The sequence below is a fragment of the Zootoca vivipara genome, chromosome 9 (assembly GCF_965207765.1).
Source record: "Zootoca vivipara chromosome 9, rZooViv2.hap1.1, whole genome shotgun sequence".
Lineage (NCBI taxonomy): Eukaryota > Metazoa > Chordata > Lepidosauria > Squamata > Lacertidae > Zootoca > Zootoca vivipara.
Genome location: NC_142592.1, coordinates 63,725,191 through 63,747,829, shown reverse-complemented (window position 1 = coordinate 63,747,829; position 22,639 = coordinate 63,725,191). Strand labels below are relative to the sequence as shown.

The 22,639-nt window shown below is 44.2% G+C and overlaps 2 protein-coding genes across 5 annotated transcripts in view; both read left to right on the top strand.

Moving 5' to 3' along the window:
* The first annotated feature begins 1,114 nt into the window (after positions 1 to 1,114).
* ATP5F1C (ATP synthase F1 subunit gamma) lies at positions 1,115 to 10,420 on the top strand. 3 transcript variants are annotated; one of them, XM_035128296.3, is made up of 10 exons: positions 1,115 to 1,285; positions 2,502 to 2,536; positions 2,854 to 2,985; positions 4,741 to 4,945; positions 5,686 to 5,829; positions 6,094 to 6,158; positions 6,679 to 6,834; positions 8,136 to 8,232; positions 9,083 to 9,127; positions 10,273 to 10,420. In XM_035128296.3, exons 1-9 carry the CDS (start codon positions 1,236 to 1,238, stop codon positions 9,087 to 9,089), a joined length of 891 nt encoding a protein of 296 aa, XP_034984187.3. In that variant the 5' UTR covers positions 1,115 to 1,235; the 3' UTR covers positions 9,090 to 9,127; positions 10,273 to 10,420. The 3 variants fall into 3 exon arrangements, with proteins under 3 accessions (XP_034984187.3, XP_034984188.3, XP_034984189.3); XM_035128297.3 differs by lacking the exon at positions 9,083 to 9,127; XM_035128298.3 differs by lacking the exons at positions 9,083 to 9,127; positions 10,273 to 10,420 and having other exon boundaries at positions 8,136 to 8,236.
* Positions 10,421 to 16,690: 6,270 nt separating this feature from the next.
* The window catches only part of TAF3 (TATA-box binding protein associated factor 3), a 140,421-nt gene continuing 134,472 nt past the window's right edge, over positions 16,691 to 22,639 (top strand). For both annotated transcript variants that reach the window (XM_035128439.3, XM_035128438.3), the window contains exon 1: positions 16,691 to 17,023. In XM_035128439.3, coding sequence (XP_034984330.1) covers positions 16,858 to 17,023 — 166 coding nt within the window. In that variant the 5' untranslated portion in view covers positions 16,691 to 16,857. The remainder of the gene's footprint in view (positions 17,024 to 22,639) is intronic.

Genomic DNA, 22,639 nt, shown 5'->3' with positions numbered 1-22,639 from the left:
GTATAAATAATAATAACTATTAATATATCTTTCTCATATATATATATATATATATATATATATATATATATATATATATATATATATATATATATATATTGGCGATCACTCGTAGCCGAGTAAGATTGTCTTCAATAAACACGGTTTTAACAATGGGTCCTTAAGTCATAGAATCATAGAGTTGGAAGAGACCACAAGGGCCATCCAGTCCAACCCCCTGCCAAGCAGGAAACACCATCAAAGCATTCCTGACCGATGGCTGTCAAGCCTCCGCTTAAAGACCTCCAAAGAAGGTCTTTAAGTGACTGTGGAGACCAATTCTGGCTCCACACGTCCTTCCACAGAGGGGACATTGGTTTCCAGGCGGGAGATGATCATGGTGTGGATTTGCTAAGCGTGCCTACTTCTTAGCACGTTTCTCCCTTGCATCCTGAGATCAAGTGTCTTCGAAGCCCATGTCACCTTTGGTAAAGGCTGTTCTCCAACTGGAGCGCTCGCAGACCAGTGTTTCCTAGTTGTCAGTGTTTATACTACATTTTTAACGATTTGCCTTGAGAGAGTCTTTAAACGTCATTTGTTGACCACCAGCATTACGCTTTCCATTTTTAAGTTCGGAATAGAGTAGTTGCTTTGGAAGACGATCACACACACACACACACACAAAAAAAAACATTTGATAGATCTGCGCATCTATAGCTATATCTAGTGTATTTAATCTATATAATATATATCTATATATTGTATCTAATGTATTTATACATTATATCCAATACACGCACACGTACGTAAAATGTGTTCATATACTCTTTCTCCAAAATATATTTATGGACCATCTCTATGGATCACCGGGGAAGGGCGCCGCTCTCGCCCCTCATCTCTATGGTCCACCCCTGAGGGGTGTAAGTGGTTAAACCGTAGAGTCCGTAAAACCCGACCGGTTTGCCCTTGTGGCGGACCATAGAGACAAACGTAGAGCGAGACTCCAAGTTCCGGCGCCCTTTCATCCGGAAGCTGTCCTTCCCCCCGGCCTTCCGTGGCCTTCTCCTCCTTACCATTCGCCCCGTGCCCGAGGTGCAGCTCTTGCGGCGCATGCGTGGTAGGGACTCTCTGACCTTCAAGCCGCCGGGTCCGGGCGGGCAGCGCGCGAGGGAAGGAAGGGCCGCGTCTGGAGGGGGAGAAGAAGAAGGGAGGCCGCAGGCGGGGAAGGAAGGAGACGAGGAAACGCCAACGCCGCCATGCTGTCCCGGGGAGCCGCCTTCGCCGCAGCCCTCTCGCAGCCGCAATGGTAGGTGAAGGGGAGAATGGGGGAGGGCACTCTGCACATGCTCAGAGTTCCCACGAGCCACGGTTGACACCTGACATCATTTTGCTGCTGCTATTATTATTATTATTATTAAGCGGCACAGATATGTCCAGTTCAACCTTCCAATATCTTCCCTCAAGGTTACAATTATTTATATTGCAGGCTGCTAATTGCATTTTCTCGTCAGAATGCAAAAGAAAAGAAAAAAGCACCTGGTCTGTGAAGCTCAACCTGCATCCTCTTCTTTTCCTCTCCTCTCCACATCCTGGGGAGGGGGAGCGTTTATAATTATCTTTCAATTTGTTCCCCCCCCCCCGGCTTTTGCTGTTGCACTGCAATGCTTAACCTGCATTATTTCCACCACTTAAACTGCATTCTTTTCATTGCCGGCCAGTCTAAGGAGTGCAGTGGGGTGGCGCACCCGTATATCTGCGCCAAATGTCTCTTTTCCCTTTGCCTTCCTGCAAAAGGAATGCCAGGGTTGCCCCACTCCAGTCAAGGTTTCTGCCCAGTCGTTTTGGCATGGGTTGTCCGCTTACCAGCTTGTTTTTCAGCCTCCTTGCTTGGCTCTTTATAGTGGGACTCTAGTTTTCTCCCTATAGCAAGCAAAATGTTGCAGTGTGCAGTATTCCTAGTTCAGCACGTCAGCTGCTTCAGTCCCATAACAGCAAAGCACCAGTGCTTTGTGACTACTGAAACTCAGGCTGCCTTGGCGGGGATCCCCCCAATAGATTTATATATTTTTGTACATCTGCCAACTTTGGGGCTTTCTCGTGCCTGCTGGTATCTGCCTCTCATGTATAGATGAGGCTGTTTTGGTTGCATAGGATTTGGCACCCAAAAAATGAGTTCACTGTTGGCATGTATATGAATATGATAAATATATGCAGGCCATTCTCAGCTTACACTGGGGTTACAATCCAGGGATAGCAGCTAAAGCCAAAATCACATATAGTCAAAAAAACATTGGGTTCAATGGCAGGTGTGATTGCCAAAGTCTTTCTCCCCAGATGCCTGCTCGCTTTATTATTATTATTGCCAAGTACCACCTGCGAATTTAATTATTTTTTGGTACCCACACCAGTTCTTTAGGTCGTCAGATGTGCCTCTGAACCCAGAAAAGCTGTGAATTACTGTTCTACCAGCGGAAAATAACATTTAAAGAAACAAAGTATTTGTTTTGTGTTTAATTTTTCAGGGTCCAAGTCAGGAATATGGCAACTTTGAAAGACAGTAAGTATTCCGTTCTATATGCATACCCTGAAATGTAAAAAAACTACTGCAGAGAAGGTAAACCTGTGATCTTCTAGGTGCTGTTCATCTCCTCCTGTCAGCACAGACAGTGGTCAGGGGTGATGAGAACTGTAATCAAACATCTGGTTATTCATCCCTGCACTGGTAGATTTGGCTGCATAACACCAATGCTCTACAGATGGGTTGATTTTAACTTGTTACAGAGACTAGTGCTCAGTTAGATCCTTTTTTAATGCTACTTTTTCTCAGTGTCTCTTTGAAATCATCCTTTTGTTCATTCACTCTCATCTGTGCAGTTACCCGGCGTTTAAAGTCCATCAAGAACATCCAGAAAATTACCAAGTCCATGAAAATGGTTGCTGCAGCAAAGTATTCCAGGGCAGAGAGAGAGTTAAAGCCTGCCAGAGTTTATGGAATCGGGGCATTGGGTAAGCAAAGTTGCCTCTCTTGTGGCTGATTTTGCAGTAGTAGCTTTTAAATCATGGGGGGTGGGGATTTGGGGGGTGGGGTGGGATAATTTTCTGACCTATAACTTTCTGATGAACTACTTCTAAGTAGACTTGCAAATCATTTTTAAAATCTGCATTTACTCTGGACCATTGGAATCGATGATATGTTAAATTAGCTCAAAAGTTTGATTTTTCTATATATCTATAAACCCCTGGTCCTTTAAAGAAGAGATAAAAAGCCTGCCTATGGTCCTCCAGATGTTAAACTTCTTCCAGCCATAACCAGCATGACCGGTGGCCAGATGTTGGGAATTGTGGCTAAACAACATCTGGAGAGCCACAGGTTCCCTACCTCCTTTCTTGTGTACTTTTATATATTGCTTCACACATTTAGAGATGCCCTAAAGTGATTTACAATAATAAAATGCAAAACTCATAAACAATTCAAGAAAATGATACCAATATAAAATACAGTACCAAGTTTTCTTTTAAAGAAAGTACAATCATGCCTCATGTTACGTCTGCTGCAGGTTACGTCTTTTCAGGTTACGGAGGTGCCGAACCTGGAAGTCCCAGAACGGGTTACTTCTGGGTTTGGAGCATGCACAGAAGCGCTAAATCACACTTTGCCGCATGCACAGAAGCGCTGGATTGTGTCACGCGTGTGTGCAGACGCAGCGCTTCAGGATGCGGCCTTTTCATGTTGCAAACAGGCCTCCGGAACGGATCCCTTTCGCAACAAGGGGCACCACTGTAATCTAAAACAGCATTAAATACTTATTGTTCTAAATAAATTCAAACTTCCAAGCCAAATTCTACACCAAGAGAAACTGAATTCAACAGCCTCCATAAATGTATGGAAATCAAGCATATTTGCATGTATTGGATTGTTCCTAACAAAGTTGCCCCATTAGTGCAAAGATGTTTGGGAACCCCCATAAGTGGGTGGGGGTGTGTGTGATGACATGGCAGGAGAGGAAATGAATTTGAAGTTATGTTGTGCAAGCGTCACCAAAGAACTTCGTTGGATACAAGCCATTGTAATTTTACATTGTTTAAAGTATTTCTACTACAAGGGGTTGGTAAGAAAATATTCAAGATGTTGAACCACCTACCCCTACACTATTAGAAATACTTCTGAGCCCCCTTTGGTTTTAAACACTTTGCTAGGTATTGCTCACACACTCGAGAACACTGTATTCTGACATTGACATATTCTGTGTTTGTGCGGAAAATACCTTGCACTCTTTTTGTCCTTGATTGCGTAAAGTGTCTCTCCTGCAGTTACTAGGGGTGCAACACTCCCTTCATGCTGATGGAAGCATGTAGGCTGTGACTTAATCTCAAATGGTATGTGCTGCAGTTTTGCTAACTCAAACACTGGGTCGTCAACAAGCTTTCAAAATGCAGAAAAGTAAATATCATGCTGAAGAAGCTTATAGTTTCTGTTGCATGATCGTGATCCACCCATTGGAATTTGATTAAGTAACAGAGGTGGTGGAGCAGTATTTCTTGTGGTTCTTAGTGGAAGTACTGGAGTTCATAGAATCTTAGAGCTGGAAGGGACCCAAGGGTCATCTAGTCCAACCCCCCAAAATGCAGGTACCTCAGCTAAAGCATCCATGACAGATGGCGGGAAGGAAGGAAGTTCTACCACGTATCTTTGATGCCACTGTGTTTCGATGGCTGCTAATGATGCCTGCTGTTGGCTGTGTCCCCTCTTCTCTTTACTAGCTCTTTATGAAAAAGCAGAAATTAAGGCCCCCGAGGACAAGAAGAAGTACCTTATCATAGGGGTGTCTTCCGATCGTGGCCTCTGCGGTGCTATCCACACTTCTGTGGCTAAAAATATCAAGGGCCAAGTCGCCGCCCTCACAGATGCGGGTAAAGAGGTCATGGTAGTCGGAATCGGTGACAAGCTGAGAGGCATACTTCAGAGGTAATGGGAAACAGCATCCCTTTCCTTGAATTTGAACCTTGCTCTCCACTGGGGTTTTTGCATTAATCCCAAAGGCTGTAATGAGCTTCCTTCTGAGAAAGCTTAGGAGCAACTGAATATGCTCAGAATTGTAATGTAAGGCAGTGATACTTACCCGAAGGCTGCTGAGGGCGAGCTGATGTGTAGGATGCATTCGACAGGATCATAGGATCATTGCAGCTACATTTAAGGGCTAAGGCTTAATTGCTCAGAAGCTGGAAGGTCGAGGCAGGTTTAAGCCCCAGAATATAGTGGATGGTGAAAAGGATGGAGGTGCTCAGTGGGCTGGAATACAAAAAGAAAAGGGGAGGGGAACTGGGGGGGGGGGAGAGACAGGACCACCTTGGTGATGGTGCCAACACGGGGGGTTGCCCAGTCGGTGCTAACCTGTGACAGGACCTTTTCAGTGGTGGGTCCCCAGTTGCACAATGCCATCCCTAGTGGGGAGCATCTGTCTCCATCATCATCATTAACTTTCAGTAGGTATTCGTAAACATTCCTGTCTATGCCGTCGTTTCAGTAAGGGAGAATCACACTAGCAATGGGTGCAGCCCTCATTAGCTGCTGCATTTATGAGCCAGGGGAAGTTTCTGGGCACTTCTCAAAACCAGCCCCGTATAGAACACATTGCAGCTGGGTAATAACTCGTGTGTTTCACTGTGGCAGGGTCTACTTTACATGCGGGCTCGTTTTAATTTTAGGACACACAGCAAGAACTTCTTGTTGAACTTCAAGGAAGTGGGAAGAAAGCCTCCCACCTTTGGAGATGCATCGGTCATTGCCCTGGAACTGCTGAATTCTGGATACGAATTCGATGAAGGAGCAGTCATCTATAATCGGTTCAGGCAAGAGAACCTGCAGAATTTAAAACATAAATTCCATCATTTCCAAGGGGAATAAAAGAATTGGGTGGGGAGAAATCAGTAGATTAGAATATAGTTTAGCGTTTTAATGTGGGTTTAATTCTGCTTGGTAGCTCCAGGTACCACCAGGATAATAGAGGAAGTTCTGCATGCTGCTTAAGTGTGTCTGGATTTTAACATTTGGCAGGCAGATATTCTCGAGCCATGTCACTAAAACTGTTCAGCAGAGCTTTCTATTTCTTTTAGGTCCGTCATCTCCTACAAGACAGATGAGAAACCCATCTATTCTCTTGAGACTGTTTCTGGTGCTGGTAGGTAGAATTTGGCTAGTTAGTGGAGTAAACAATTGTATTTTTAGGGGCACTTCCCTCTTGTGTGTTATTGCTTCTTGTGCTGATTAAAGTTTGTGTTTCTATAACTGCTTAACTGCAAAAGGCCAAACCATTGTCCTCATCTATCACACTGTGTGTAGGAAGCAAAGAATTTTGGTCTAAAATTATCAATGCTGTATATAGACACATTATTATTATTATTATTATTATTATTATTATTATTTACTGTTAATTGCGTTGTTTGCCTCTTACTTTGCTTTTTAAAAGGCAAGATTGGAGCTAACAGTGTGCAAGTGCCAACTGAACTTTGTAAAATAGAAATTGCTTGTAGCTGGAAAGCTAAGGATTTCCTGAGTGTTTTTCTTTTTTTAAAAAAAAAAGCTGATTGCTAATCTACAGTTGTTTTGAAATTCCATCATATATGCGCTTGGCTTGCTATTACTGTATCTGATAAATGTTAACTAATAAAGCACCTATATCTTTCTGCTTCATTTTTCAGAAAGCATTAGTATCTATGATGATATTGATGCAGATGTCCTGCGAAACTATCAGGAATTTACATTGGCGAACATCATCTTCTACTCATTAAAGGAGTCTACTACTAGTGAGCAAAGTGCAAGGATGACTGCCATGGACAATGCCAGCAAGAATGCCTGTAAGGAACTCTGCATGCAGTTTACAGTGTACTGTGATAAGTTAGCAGCAAAAGTGGAAACTACCAAAATTTAGATAAGAGTCCCAGTGGAGAGCAGGCAAGATTCTGTTTACATACCAGCTGAAATAGCTGCCTTTTAGTTACAGTGGAACCTTGGTTCCCAAACTTAATCTGTTCTGGAAGTCCATTTCAAAACCAAAGCATTCCAAAACCGATGCATGCTTTCCCATAGAAAGTAATGCAAAACGGATCAATCCATTCCACACTTTTAAAAACAACCCCTAAAACAGCAATTTAACATGAATTTTACTATCTTAACGAGAGGACCATTGATCCATAAAATGAAAGCAATAATCAATGTACTGTACTATAAAATAAATAAGACAGTATTGTAGATGATAAAAAGTAAAATAATTCCCCCCCCTTACGTGCACCGATGATAGTTATTGTTTGGATGGGAGGCTTTTATCCATTTCCACAGTCACACAATCAATCAGTAGCTGAACTGGGTCACACAGTCACAAAAATGAAGTCACAAGCCATAGTCACAAGTCCCATAAAACGAAGAACAAGTCACAGCCAAAAAAACAAAAATGCCACACAAACAAAAATGCAAAAAATAACAAAAACAAAAGCTCCAAATATCACCTCTTGTGTTGTGTGGGTGTTTGGGACTCAACAGCCAACAGACTCAACAGGAAGCCTCTGATTAGCAGCAGGGGACTCAAATTACAAATGGAACACACTCGAGGAAGTGGAACATGTTCAGCTTCCAAGGCAAAGTTCACAAACCAGAACACCTTTGCAGCGTTCTGTTTTCAAGTTGTTCATAAACTAAGTTGTTCTAAAACCAAGGTACCGCTATTTACAAAAAGACCTTGACTTTGTTCTAAGACAAGCCTACAGCTTCAGTCCTAGGCACACCTTACTTGGGAGTAAGCGCCATTGAACTTAATATGACATGATTCTGAGTGTTGTAGATAGGACTGCATGGCACTCGCCTGAGGACTAAGTTCATTATTAAATGAATAATGGAAAGCGATAACAGAAATTGTTGTGGATAGACAGTTGCTGGTAGAATCCTTGATGCTGTACCCTTTCATATTCAGCGATTCGCAATATTTACAAAATTTCAAGTTTAAAGTAACTGAAGTCCTTGGTTATGAGCAAGCTAAAAAGTGGATTATATAAGGTACTCAAAATGCTTCCTTACTTAAAACTGGCGGGCAAAGTAAAATGGTTGAGTAGCTTAAGATTTATTGATACTTTTGTCGTTGAACTTCTCCCGCCTCCCTTTCTAGCTGAGATGATTGACAAGCTGACTCTGACATTCAACCGCACCCGCCAAGCTGTCATCACCAAGGAGCTTATTGAGATCATCTCCGGTGCTGCTGCTCTGTAAGTATTGGCATACAAGTTTCTAACCTTTAGGCGTTTTGTTCCATGCGGTTGAATGGGGCAGCAAATTTTCCATTTGTGCTTTAAAAAAATCAGTGATCAGTGCATGGCACAGTTTGGCACCACCCCCTCCTTGTTAATTCCAAACTTACAGCAGTGGTTGTTGGCTAATACTGAAGTTTTCTTGCAGGATATTGCTTTTCTCTGTGTCCTGCACCTGAGTTGATGCACATGTATTTTTTGGAAGGGTGCTTTTTAAGGCTGCATGCAAACCACATTGCGTCCAAGTTCCCATTGTTAGGTCCTGGGTGGGTGAGGAAGAATGGAGAGGAACCCTGCTTGCCTTTGGCAAGACAACAAATAAGAACAGAATGCAACAGCCTTCAGTGGTCTTTGCTCCCCAGCAACTTACATTCAGTGGTATGCTGCCTTTGAACACAGCGACTCCATGTAACCATTATGGTTAATAATCATTAGTTGGATGGCTGTCAGTGGCTGTCTCCATCTCTTGTGGCAGTGAATTCCCTATGTCGGTTCTATGCTGACTTAACCTTTTTTTTCCCTGAAAAGCTCAGTCTGCAGCTTTCCTTTGGAGCAAGCTCTCTCCACAGAATGCAGAAATGCATCTTCAGCATGCCTTGAAATCATGCAATTAAGCTGGAGAAAAATGGCATTTTGTATAATGGAAAGCAATTGTGACTTTAATCCATGTGTTAATCAGTATATCTCTTCAGCTGATCTGACTTCCAACAGTGCTTTTGCTATGCATTGCATGCTTTGCCTTAATTTACATTGCTGATTGCTTCACTGCATGTTTTTGTGTGTTGTTTTTTTACCATTCCACAACTAGGAACTAAGGGGTAATCAGAAAGTGAGAGTCTTCCAAAGTCAACAGGTAAAGTGGTGCTGGAAAATAGATGTTAAGGGTGGTGGAAAAAAAATAGAATGTAGTTTAAGTATTTAGGATGTTTGTTTTAGAAGTTTTATGAATGTCTGGTATTGCATGAATAATTGCATCCTGCGAAATTTTGCTTAAAATCAATCCATGCATTTGGCAGAAATGAAATCAAAGTGCAATGTGTTTCTAGACAACACGAGAGATATATGATGGAAGGGTGTTGTAGAGACATGTTTGATAGTATCTTTAACTGTGTAGTTTCAAATGTTCTGGAAATACTACACTGCAGTTGTATTTAAAATTCCATAGCAATATGTTTAGTTGTCTCATCCTTGAGGTGGGATTCTCAGTGGAGTTCAAAAAATTACTGGGTTGCAAATAACCGAAAGGCAGTTTCTTGCTTCAAGATAGTCCTGCCTCATCTTTTCCCAACTCATGAAGCCTGTGCTAAAGTGTCTGCAAAGTGGGAGTTTAGAAAGTGCCTTGAGGAAACAAGCAGCAAAGTTTCAAGCAGGTGGTCTTTGGTCATGGCATTTACAATGACCACGTTGCACAAAGGCAAAGGATTTCCTTCAGATCAGGCTGGTCTTTGAAGTATAGGAGTATCTGCTGGTATATTTCCACAGTTACTTTTTATGGGTTACCTTTTGCTAAGGACTGTCACCCAATTCCAGAAACAGAAATGAATTAACCACAATCATCTCTTAAATCTGCAGACATTTTCATATGGCAATACCTTTGACAAAAAAAAAACCCCACATATATTATGTCTCTTCTGAGATGATGCCTTCCAAAAAAAATTAGTTGCATAAACATTTATATTAACAACAACAACTTTATTGTACTGTACAATGCCTTGTATACAGCTTAAAAGGTTCAATAGACCGGGATCAGTTTGATATAAATACTGCTTCCCTAGCTTAAATTACTTATTAGGCCCATTGCATTCTAGGAATGCTTTACAGTGGTGTTGTGGTCTGTTTAGAATTTTAAAAGTGAAACTTTTAAAAAAGGACTAACACAGCAAGGAGAAAATGAGAAGCCGTTCAGGTTCTGCAGCAATTTAGCAATTAGTAAACAAAGCTGCAGATTCCGTCAGAGTGACATTCAAACTTCCCTTAATGCAATGTTTTTCTCTTTAGGTAAAGAAGAAAAGCTGTTCTGGCAAGCAGTTTATCCCGCTTCCTTTCTAGAGAGACAAAATTACTGGTCTGTCATTCTGTGAAGGATTTTCAGGCAAAGAATCCCAACTGTTTGTAAATCATATTATAATAAAGTCCTACATGAAAAGAGCTGGCATGGTTCTTTGGGTATGTGGAACTGGGGGTGGCTGGACTGCAATACAAGTAAACAACAGAGTCTTATGCTCTCAGCCAGCATGCCAGTCTCATTAAAAACATTCTTCAAACACCTTGAGAGAGGGGTGTGTGTGTGTGCAAAAGCCTCTTTGATGTAAATGAGAGCTGTGCACAATTATGGTAACATCCAAAATCTCTCCGTTGTAAGTTGGAAAAAACTTTGTGAAATATTTTGATGTTAAGGTATTACAGCTTCAATCCTAAACTTGGTAACCTGAATCTGCCCACCTGTCAAATCACCTGATGTCACAATGAAGCTGGATGACCAGTCGTCACTTTTTTGGTGAGGCTGGAGCTGCCCCTACAGATGAAGATTTTTGAAGCCGGCAATTCAGAGGAAGAATCGGGAAATCGATAAGCATGCTCCCAATCTGTTACATGAAGAGGTTGGAGCTTTTGAACTCGGCGCTGCCTTCTGTTCCCATGCGGGGCTCTAGAGAAAGCCACCAGATTCTAAAAGTGTAGACCTCTTGATGCAAAGGAAGAATAGGGAGCATGTTAGCTTCATATCATATGATGGCAGGTGTGGGCAACGTGGTTGTGGTTTGCAGTCCAAGCCCTGAGACTTGCTGGGCTAAATTAGGGCTATGGGGGTAAAGGTTCTGCACTAGAACAGGAAGCGAAAACGTGTAACCTTCCAGATGTGGTTGGACTCCAACTCCCATCAGCCCCAGCCACCTTGGCCAATGATTGAGAATGATGGGAGTTATTTTTATCCGGCAATATCTGGAGGGCAACAGGTTCACCAGCTGTGCCCTAGGATGAAGACAATGCAATAAGTAGGTTAGATGTTCTCACGCTCCTTCCCTATGTTCGATATACACCTCAAGCCACAGATTCTCACTGAATATCGTTATGGAAGCATGGGAATGGCTAATATAGATATAAAATTTGCACCATGTTACAGTTTTAAGAGAAAATTATATGAAGGTGTTATATAGATGGTAGACAGGCAAAAATGTACAGTATAAACCAAAATTGAGTAAGTGTTGGAAATGTAAAGAGAAAGGTACATTTTTTCATATGTGGTGGTCTTGTAATAAGGTTAAAACTTACTGAGAAATTATATATAATGAATTGAAAAAAGATGTTTAAGATAACATTTGTAAAAAAAAAAACCAACTAAACCAAAAGCTTTTCTCTTGGGAATTATAGAATCAGAACTACCTAAACAGTATAGAAATTTATTTAGCTCTGACATCTAGAATACATCAGTGCTGTATACATTTAGCAAGAAGAAATACCATATTTTTCCGTGCATAAGACTGTTTCTTTCCTAAAAAATAATGTCCAAAATTTGGGGGCGTCTCATACGCGGATAGATCTCCCATTTTCTTAAATCAGAGTCCCCCCAAATAGGTGGTGTCTTCTACATTGGGGGTGTCTTATAGACAGAAAAATACAGTACTTAGTCCAACTGAGGGCCATTTCACAAACTACCAGGCACTTACCGTTGAACATTTTGACTTCACCCCTAAAGGCGTTATCCTCCATTGTCTCCTGAGAAAGACTTGATACCAACCTTTCCAGCTATATACAGTACAAGCCTTCCCCAACCTTGTGCTGTCCAGAGCAGTGGTTCCCAACAGGTGGTCCGGGGACCCCCAGGGGTCCGCGAGCTATGCCAGAGGGGTCCGCAAGATGCTATTAGAATAAAAAATATATTAAATATATTTCGTATGATAACAGATTTTTTGTTTTGGCCGCTTCCTGCATGAGCAGAGTCTAGCGCAAAACTAGAATTAGATAGAGGCAGTAGTTCTGCTGTATGCCGTTAGGTGGCGCTTTACAAACACTACTGTTTTGCAAAGAGGCAGCGCGCGCATTCTACTAACGCTCACCTCCCCAAGATGCTTTGCGCGCGTCGGCTTCATTTGTGCGCTACTGCGCAGGTACCCTGTCTTCTCCATTCCCCTCCCTCCTCCCTGGCGCACGCTGCCTCTTTGCAAAACAGTAGTGTTTGTAAACAAAGCACTGTTTTTCGCGGAAGCTACAGTTCGTGTAGTTAAAAATGGACCGTTGGTTAAAAAGTGGTTCATCTCATTAAGAACTGAAAATTAAAACTAACTGTATACTGATTGAGTACTCTGTTGTAACTGTAAAAAACGTATAAATATAAAATATAAAAAGACTCTTAATTTGGCTCTCACTTTTTAATTTTAGGATTAGGAATTAATGGGGGTCCTTGTCACAATAGCGGCTCGATGAGGGGTCCTCGAGAAAATTTTGTTGGGAACCCCTGGTCCAGAGGTTTGGAGCTACATCTGTTATCCCTGACTTGGTCATTGGGGCTGGGGCTGGGGATCTGTGGCAAGATTGGGGGTATATATGGTCCTTCAGATGTTATTGAACCACAGCTTCCATAATACTTGGCCTTGTTGGCTGTGGTCGATGGAATCTGGAACTCCAGGAGATCTGCAGGTTTGTTATTCTTCATCAGTGTGCTATTATGAAACATGTGACATTCATACTATGTCTTGACATTTATGTCTGACCATTGTATGAAGTGATCCATGGTTATTTGCAGTTAGGGGGAATAACAGGTGTCAGTAATAAATAACACTGAGTAAGTGAAGTTGACTCTTTATTAGAAGAAATAAGGTCTGCCCAGGGGTGCCAGGCCTAAGGAGCATGGCGACTCTTCTCAGTAGGTCTTGCAGTTGTAGAGGCTGAAGGTCCCTGCCTTCCGACAGCTGCCTAAATCTTCACTGGATTCTTCCCAAGTAATCTGAGACTATGCCAACATGGCTGCCTCTGCTCCTCCCTCTTCATACCTTCTTCCCTTGGCGGTTCCCCAGCTGGTGCCTCCCACCATTCCTTGGCATTTAGCTGGACCATGACAAGTTTGGGATCAGAAAGTTTCCCTTTTACCTCTCAGGTAATCTGTTCTATCCTTCTGGCCTTAGCACTGAGCTCTGTAAACTGCTGTCTGGGCTGCAGCATTTCAGCAGGGAATGAATGCTTACCCCTGTTAAAAATTACATTCTACATTTTTTAGAAAATGGCATGTCGGGAGTTAAGTCTAGGCTTGAACCCTTCTTGATATGGTACTGTAGTTTTCTATGTACAGGGAGTATATCTTTTATAGGGAAGAGTATTCAGCCATGCAAAGGTCCAAGTGGTATAGCCTAGAGCCCTAGACTAGTGGGGTGCTGTGGAATTAACTAGAAGTGAGGGGCAGAGGGGCACTGGAGGTGTAAATGACTATCTTGACTTCAACAAGTTTGTATCACTGAATCAAGCTAACCAGTTTTGTTGAATTAATCAGCCTAAATACCGGTAGTTTAAACTGGATTTTGAATACCCAACGTCTGAGAGCCTTGGTAGAAGATAAGGACCCCGGAATTACGACCAATGTTGCTAAATTTTGTGTATCTGCTATTAGACATAGGAAACAAGAGCTACTCAATGGCAATTGGCAGGGGAATGCTAACACTTAATTTCATTTATGTTTTTTTTAACTTTAAAGCGTTGTTGTTTTATTTGCATTGAAATTGTCCCCTGTATCTTTCCATGTTATGCTCTGCTGACTCGTTGCATGAGTCAAATTGGTCTGTGACCGTTTAATAAATTTGATTTGATTTGATTTTGAATAAATATGCAATTAGTTTTTACTGTTTGGGATTTACTGTTCTCTTCCTAAGTGGATCTTGCAAATTACTATTCTGAATGATGTTTTTTTTAATAGGGGAGGGTGTACTGGGGATGAGTTTATGGAACCAAGCGGGTGGTACCCCAAAATGTTTGTGAACCACTGGCCTAAACCCTGGTTTACCGCCTCCGTGGATTGCTTAGGTATTTGTTACGGAAGCAGCTATAAGTGAGTTGCCAAGATGGGACTAATTGCCTCTTCAGAGTGTCAATTTGCCTGCTGCTGTCGTCAATTGAAACCCAATTGTGAGAGATGACATTTTTACCAGGCTTGCCCTAAACTTGGATTCAAAATGTAATGCAGACTAGAAGGTAATTGTTCCAGTCCAAGCATGCTTTAAAATGGGACATATGCCCAGCTTTATAGTTGGCATGGGGGGAAAGATATGGATAGCTAATGCCGGAAGGGGGGGAGTTTTGGCTAACTTCTGCACCTTTTTTAAATATTAGAGAAATATATATATAATCCTTCATGGAAAATTAAGGCTGCTTCTTCAAGAGAGAGGGAATTGGATCCTCTTAGTGCCCAAACTATCCAGCAGTGAATGCGGCTGCTGATTGCTGCTCTCACATGCATATGGAAGAGAAGGGTCCATGGGCGTACCCAGGATCAAAACTAGGGGGGGGGCAAGGGGAGGGGCCAAGGCACGGAAGGGGAGGGGCCACAAAGTGGGCGGGAACAGCGAACTCGCGCTCCGCCGGGCTGTGCCCCTCCCTAGAAGCAGGGCTGGTGGGCGGAGGCGGAGCCCAGCCCAGCGGAGCGCGAGTTCGGCGTTCCCGCCCACCGCGCCGCGCTCCCTGGTTCCCCGCCGCGCTTGGCCTTGCCTGAGGGCGCGCCGGGGAGCTGGAGGGAGGGTGCGGCGCGGTGCGGCGGGAATGGCGAACTCGCGCTCCGCCAGGCTGTGCTCCGCCTCTGCCCACCAGCCCTGCTTCTAGAGTAGGGCAGCTGCCCTAACTTGCCGCATGGTGGGTACGCCCTTGGAAGGGTCTCCTTAAAAACTCCCCTTGTGCTCTTGTAATTAAAAGCCATTTTGTTTCTTTTAGCTTTGGGGCTGCACAGATGTATTTTATATCATCTGAATGTTATGTAACCTGGAAAAGTAAGGTACCAGTGTTCTATGTGGTGCAGTGGGTAGAGTGTTGGACTGGCAGACTAGGGTTCGAATCACCACTCAGCCATGAAGCTCACTGGGTGACCTTGGTCAGGTTGCTGTCTTCTCTTAGTCTAGCCTACCTCACAGGGTTGTTGTGAGGATAAAAGGAGGAGGGGAGAACCACCTTGAGTCCCTTGGAGCCAAAGCTGGTATATAAATGTACTCTAGTTGAGCCATATTAAAGTGAGAAGGTGCCATCGGCATACCTGATGACCATCTTGGCTGCAAGTCCTGGAAGACCTTCCAACTCTATTATTCTGTTATTCTAACTTGGTGGCCATCAATGCCTCTTGTGGCAGTGAGTTCCAGAGCTTAGCTACGATCAGACAACAGCAGCATCCATATAGTTGGAAGGGTCCTTGAGGGTCATCGAGCCCAAGTCCCTGCAATTCGTAAGGTTAAAAAAAAGGGTAAAGGACCCCTGGATGGTTAAGTCCCGTCAAAGGTGACTATGGGGGTCGCAATTCGTAGCGCTTTACATAGTCCTAAGACACAATGGGGATGCGGGTGGCACTGTGGTTTAAACCACAGAGCCTAGGGCTTGCCGAGCAGAAGGTCAGGGGTTCGAATCCCCGCGACGGGGCGAGCTCCTGTTGTTCGGTCCCAGCTCCTGCCAATCTACCGGTAGCAGTTTGAAAGCACGTCAAAGTGCAAGTAGATAAATAGGTACCACCGCAACCCGAGTCATCTGTGACTGGGCTTAACTGTCAGGGGTCCTTTACCTTTTTAAGATACAATGAGATTCAAAGGAGCCTGCTGTGATCCGCAGCAGAGACACGACAGCAACCTCAAATAAAAGCATGTTTAATGTTTTGTTATGATTTCATATACTGTATGCTTGAAGCTGCATAGAGTGGGTGGGGCAACCCAGTCGGATGGCTAGGGTATAAATACTGTATTAAAATTGTTGTTGCTGCTGGGTATAAATGATAAAATTGTTGTTTTTGTTGGATATAAATGATAAAATTGTTTTTGTTGGGTATAAATAATAAAATTGTTGCTGCTGCTGAGTATAAATGATAAAATTGTTGTTTTTGTTGGATATAAATGATAAAATCATTGCTGTTGTTGGGTATAAATAATAAAATTGTTCTTGTTCTTCTTCTATTACTATTATTATTGACGTCCCTATTTTCATCCGAGAAATGTTGCAGGCCATGCATTTGCAGCAACCTCCAGCCGTTTTTGCTTGAATAAAACGCCGCTCTCCTTTTGCCCGCCTCCTTCCCTCCGTCTTCCTCGAGCGAGTGAAGAAGAAGAGGAGGAGGCCCGGCGGCAGAAGAAGGAAACGCCCCTCTTCTCGTGACGTCACGCCCCTCCCCCGTCCTCCTAGAGATAGCCGACGCCGGAGCGAATCGAGCGAATCGATCTTGCTGCCCGCTCTGGGCTCGGCTGGCGCGGTCTGCCCGGGCGACCCCAAGATGGCGGCGGCGTCTTCGTCGTCGCGGTGGGCGCTGGCGGCGGCGTTGACGGCGGGACCCCGGAGGGCGTCTGCTGCTGCTGCTGCGGGGCTGGCGGCGTCTCCGGCGTGAGGAGGAGAGGCCATGGCTCCGGGGGCGTGAGGATGTGCGAGAGCTACTCGCGCTGGCTGCTGCGCGTGTCGGCGGCGCAGGTGTGCCAGGCGCTGGGCTGGGACGCCGTGCAGCTCTCCGCCTGCGACCTCCTCACCGACGTCCTGCAGAGGTACCTGCACTCGCTGGGCCGAGGCTGCCGGCGCTACTGCGAGCTCTGTGAGTAACGGCCGCGGGGGTGTGTGTGGAGGGGAGCGAGGGGGTCGCCATGGCGACGGGGCTGTCACGGGGAGTGGGGGCGCACGTGAGGTGATCTTGGGGGAGCGGGCCGTGGGGCTGGCGTGACGTGGCCGTGGGTCTGCAGCGGATATGGGGGATGTGGCTATGGGGTTGGCATGGAGATGTCACGACGTGGCAGTGGGGCTGGAGCGGGTGTGGGGTGTGTGGGGTTGTCGTAGTGTGAGGGGCAGAGGAGGGTTATCATAGTGGCACGGTGTAGCTGTGGGGCTGGAGTTAAGGTAGGGGGAGCGTGGGGCTGGCACAACGTGGCTTTGGGGCTGGGGCGGATATTTGGGGGGACGTGGATATGGGATGGGCATAGAGGTGTCAGGATGCGGGCATGGGGCTGGAGCGGATATGTGTGGGGCGTGGGGTTGTTGTAGTGCAGGCACCCCCAAACTGCAGCTCTTCAGATTTTTTAGCCTACAACTCCCATGATCCCTAGCTAACAGGACCAGTGGTCGGGGAAGATGGGAATTGTAGTCCAAAACATCTGGAGGGCCGAAGTTTGGGGATGCTTGTTGTAGTGTGCTAGATTGGGTAGGGGGGGAGTGTGGGGTTGGCACGCCGTGGCTTTGGGGCTGGAGCGGATATTTGCAGGATGTGGATATAGGGTTGGCTTGGAGGTGTCACGACGTGGCCATGGGACTGGAGGGCACTGCTTCTTTTAAATTGCTTTTATTTTATTTATTTTCAACTATGTTTTCAACTATGCCCTTTTAAAATGTGTTGGGGGAATTATTGGGTTGTTGTTGTTTTGGTTATGTATTTTGTGGTTTTATATACTGATTTTATCCTGTAAATTGCCCTGGGACCTGCGGGTATAGGGCGGAATATAATTTCAATAATAATAACAAATATGGGGGGGCAGGGGGTTTTTGTCACAGTATGGGAGGCAGAGGAGGGCTGTGGGGTTTGCTATTCATTTATTTACTTACTGAATTTCTATACCGCCCTTCATCTGAGAACCACAGGGTCGTCTACAGTATAAAAACCGCAAAAGGCATACCACAGTGACAAACAAAAACAATACCCCTTCCACCCAAACACACGTACGGTTTTAAAGGCTGTAGATTGTTTCATCAGCCAAATGCCTGGGAGAAGACGAATGTTTCTGCCTGGCACCTAAAGATCTGGAACAAAGGTGCCTCACAAGCTTCCCTGGGGAGACCCCCCCCCCAGTTGGTTGTTATAGTGGTGGTATGATATGGGCATTAGGCTGCAGTCGATGGACATATGGTGTTCTGGAGAGCGAGGTGACTTGAGTCGTGGACGCTGGTGTACCTTGGAGTTGTTATGGTAAGAAGTTGGGGAGGACCATAAGGTTGTCACGGTGAGAGAGTGATGCCCATGTGGGTTGTTGTCACTTGACTAATACTGAATGTAGGGAGGGGAGTAGGATCACTATAGGGTTGTCTTCGGAGGAGGAGGCCCATGGGTCTGTCAAGTTGATGGAGTGAAGGGCTGGAGTTGTCGTACATAAGAATATATGAAGAGCCGGCTGGATCAGGCTATTGGCCCATCTAGTCCAGCATCCTGCTCTCACAGCGGCCAACCAGGTGCCTACCAGAAGGAGGAAAAAGGGGTTGTTATAAAGATGACAGAGAAGGGGTGTAGTTATGCATTCCTGGACTAGCATTTATTTAACACTGTAGTATTTATATAGCCCTGCGTAATCCTCAAAGCACTTCACAAACATTATGTTGGCATTATTTACAAGAGTCCTTTATGGTACCACCGTATGATTATCTCGGTATTGCAGATGTGGAGCTGAGGCTGAAAAGAAGCAGCCTACTTAAATTCGCGTGTGCTGCATCCACAAGCATGATGAAAGAGAAGTAAATCCCATGGAATTAAAAGAGGGACTTCATCCCAGGAAGATGTGTGTAGGATTAGAGCCTCCATGAGTTTGTGACTGAGGGAAGATTTCACATTTCAGTCTCTTATTTATTTATTTTAAAATTTCAGTGCCACCTACCACATTGGTCCAGTATACATAATTTTTAGATGTAATATCAGCATTAAGATCAATCAGAAATAAGAATGCCGTTGATAATCCAGGGCAAAATAAAAATCTAACAACCTTCTGGAATCACATGGGCGAAGGCCTGAAAATACACATTTTTAGTAGGTGCTGAAATGTCATGAGGGTTGGTGCCTGCCTGAGATCAGATGGGAGGTAGTTCCATGAGGAGGGTGCCACCGCAGAAAAAGACCTCCACCTGGCCACTGCCAATTGAACCTCTACTAGCAGGTGTGGGAGTCCTCTGGCCTGCAGAGCTCATGGGGTCTACCAAGCCTCAGAGATTGGCTTACCAAGCAGTGCTAGAAATGAGCCCGGTGGCAGGCCCATTTTGCAACTGGTGCGGGTCCAATTGTGACCACATGGGGACCTCTGGATGTCAGGTTGGCGACCGAGGAAAGCAAAATGTCACTTAGAGAAGGATCTGAAATATTTTCCCTGAAGCTTGAATTTGTTTTATTCTGGATTGTTTTATTTTATATTTTAATGTGTTGTAAACCATTCTTGAGATTTGTTCTTTAAAGTATAAAGTGGTATAGAAATGAAAATAATAAGAAGAATAAACCCCATTGCAAAATAATTATAATATGCGCCTAGATGTTCCATTGCTGCAAACATAACATAGATTTAAAGCGCCATTTGGCAATTAGATTATATACAGTATCTGAGTTTCTAACACTGTTACCAAGCCATTTGCGGCAACACATACAAACTAGGCATAAGAAGTTCAAGGTGCACTACTGAAGGGCCTTGTCAGCTGATTGTAGTAGTGATCAAATAGGGGTGCGCTAACTTCAGGTAACTTGGTCCCAAACTGTTTAAGGCTCTATAGGTCGGAACTAAAACTTTAAACCTAGTCTGGTAACTAATTGGCAACCAGTGTAACACATGAACAGTAGGAAACCCCAGTATGGCCCAGCTGCCATATTTTGTAACTAACTGCAGCTTCTAGAATCGCTTTGCATAGTATGTCTTACAGTAGCCCAATCTTGAGTTTATCAATACATGATGTCACAGTGGCCAGGCTCTCCTTTAGCTCTTTAGTTGCATTTTTGGGTATGGAGTTCAGTTTTTACAGAGGGGATGGATAGGAAAGTGGTGCTAAAGGTAATTGATAGGGCTATATTCTCTGTAAGTGGTGGACCAAAAACTGGGGCTTGTCACGGCCTAGTACAGTATCCAGTTTCCCCAGTTTCCCTGTTTGCTCCCTATTTGGGAATTATGGTTGCAGGGGAGAGAAGAGATGAGGATTCCGTTAGATGAAGGAGAAAATGGGTGCATTTAATGTTGGAACAGGGTTGACTGAAGTCAGCCTAAATACTAGATAGCTCCAAAGCAGCAGGCAAGCCGGCAGAAAAAAGGCTGGGTAGAAATATTGGTGGCTCAGCAGCCTTCTACTCTGCCAGCTTGCTTGTTTGTCTTGAAGGAGGTAATCGTGTAAGAGGGGCACAGATTTAATTGCCGTGGGGAACATTATTTTCCTTTCTGGAAATAGCTGTGCTGGGCATGGTAGGGATTGGTTCCTATTCTCTTCTCCAGTTTTGAGGGGTGTATGGAGACTTACTCTCTCTCTTAATATAATTTTGTTTATAGTTTTTATTTATGTAAATCACAACAATTATTTAACCATAACTTTAACATTTCCGACTTCAACTCCCTTCCTCCTCTTTCTGCGGTTCTTTACATTTATTTCTGTCCTTTCCTGCATGCTCCAAATTTTCTTAACTTACTCTTTTGCTCGTCTATTCTCATATGTATTCTTGAAACTGCAGATTTTTACAATAATCCTGCCAATGTCTTGATCTGTTTACAGTTTATTTGTATATACTCAATAAACCATTTCCATTCCTTTCTAAAAAGTTTGTTCTCTTGATTTCTTACTCTTCCGGTAAGTTTCGCCATTTCTGCATGGTTTCCGTAACCATTCTTCTCTCGTTGGGACCTATGGAGAGTTATTCCCAGTTGATTGGACTTTGGATATGAGGTTGGTGGAGGTGGTCAGGGTTTGGGCAAGTACACAATTTGACTGCCTGTCATTACCAGCCAGTGTGGTGTAATGGTTAGAGTGTTGGACTGTGACTTGGGAGAACAGGGTTCGGATCCTTAATCAGCCATGAAGCTCACTGGGTGGCCTTGGGCCAGTCACTGTCTTCTTTCACAGGGTTGTTGTGAGGATAAAAGGAGGAGAGCTGCTTGGGAGAAAAGGTGGTATATAAATGCAATAAACGCATACACAAATATTTGTGGACCTTTTGTAATTGAGATGGGAGGAATAAATGTTGCAGCTGTCAGCTACTGTCAGGAATGGATGGGGTGCCCTCTGCTGGTGGATCTGGAGATTAACAAGGCAGTAGTGCATTTCTAATGAATGAAGAGGATAATAGAATCATAGAGTTGGAAGGGACCCTGAGGTTCATCTCATTGGGATAACTTGTAGCATTCAGATTGTTAGAACAGATGCCATGTTTAAGAAGGATGCAGGTTAAATAGGATTCTTAATGGACTTGGGTTATCACAGGGAAAGCAATGCTCCCAAGAGACATACAGGGGAGTATACATGAACATAGAACGGTATGAAGTTACAAATGCAAAAGAAATGGCTCATTGTAGAAATAAGTACCAATTCAGTTGATGTAGGTTGAGGGAATAAATCTATAATGATTAGTGCTAAGTGCACTAAGAAGGTAAAAAGCAGATCCTTACATTCTTCTAAGGACAGCTCATCTGTCCCAGGGATAGTGGAGATGTTGAACTGTTATCTGGCCCAAATCAGTTGTTTTGTAACTTCTCATGGAGCACCAGAACAGGGGCCACATCCCTTGCTGCCCCTGTCCTCCACCATCCACATGTCAAGGGGAAGGCCTGACGAGGGGAGTCTCCTCTGCTTTTCTAGGCTCCCCACCTTGATTTCGTACCCTCTTCATTCAGAGCTCTAAACTGGGGTGGGTGGGTAATGTGCCTAGAGTAGACCTCTTCCTTTCAGACCTTCCCCTGGCACTGGGGAGATGGGACTAGCAGCGGATGTGATGGTACTCCATACAGATGTTCCAAATAAAACTAGTGTCTGTGGTGGTGGTGGGGGAACAAACAAGGGTAAACTGTTCATATTTATATGGCTGCACAATAATGTATATACTTTCAGCTGCTAAAAAGGATATGGAAACTTACGTAAAAGCAAAGGGGGGAGTTGCCTTTACACCCATAAGTTTGCGCCCACCAACCGAAGTAACAGTTCTGAGTTCATGGGGCAAGGTCTCTGTTTGGGTTCAGGTGACTGAGGAGTCATGCGTGCTTACATGAGCCTAAGACACCCGCAGCCACATGGACACCTTGTTGTCTTTAAACTCTACCACATGGTGAAATACCCATTTTTATATCCCTGCAACCAAATGGGTTTCCCAGAGGGACTCCATTGTGGAGGTCATGTCGATGGTGATGGAGGAATGCATTGGAATTAAAAGGGACGGGAAGTCTTCCATGTCCCTGCCCGTCCCCCACAAATTATCACGGGGCATCACTTTTTTCTGCATCTA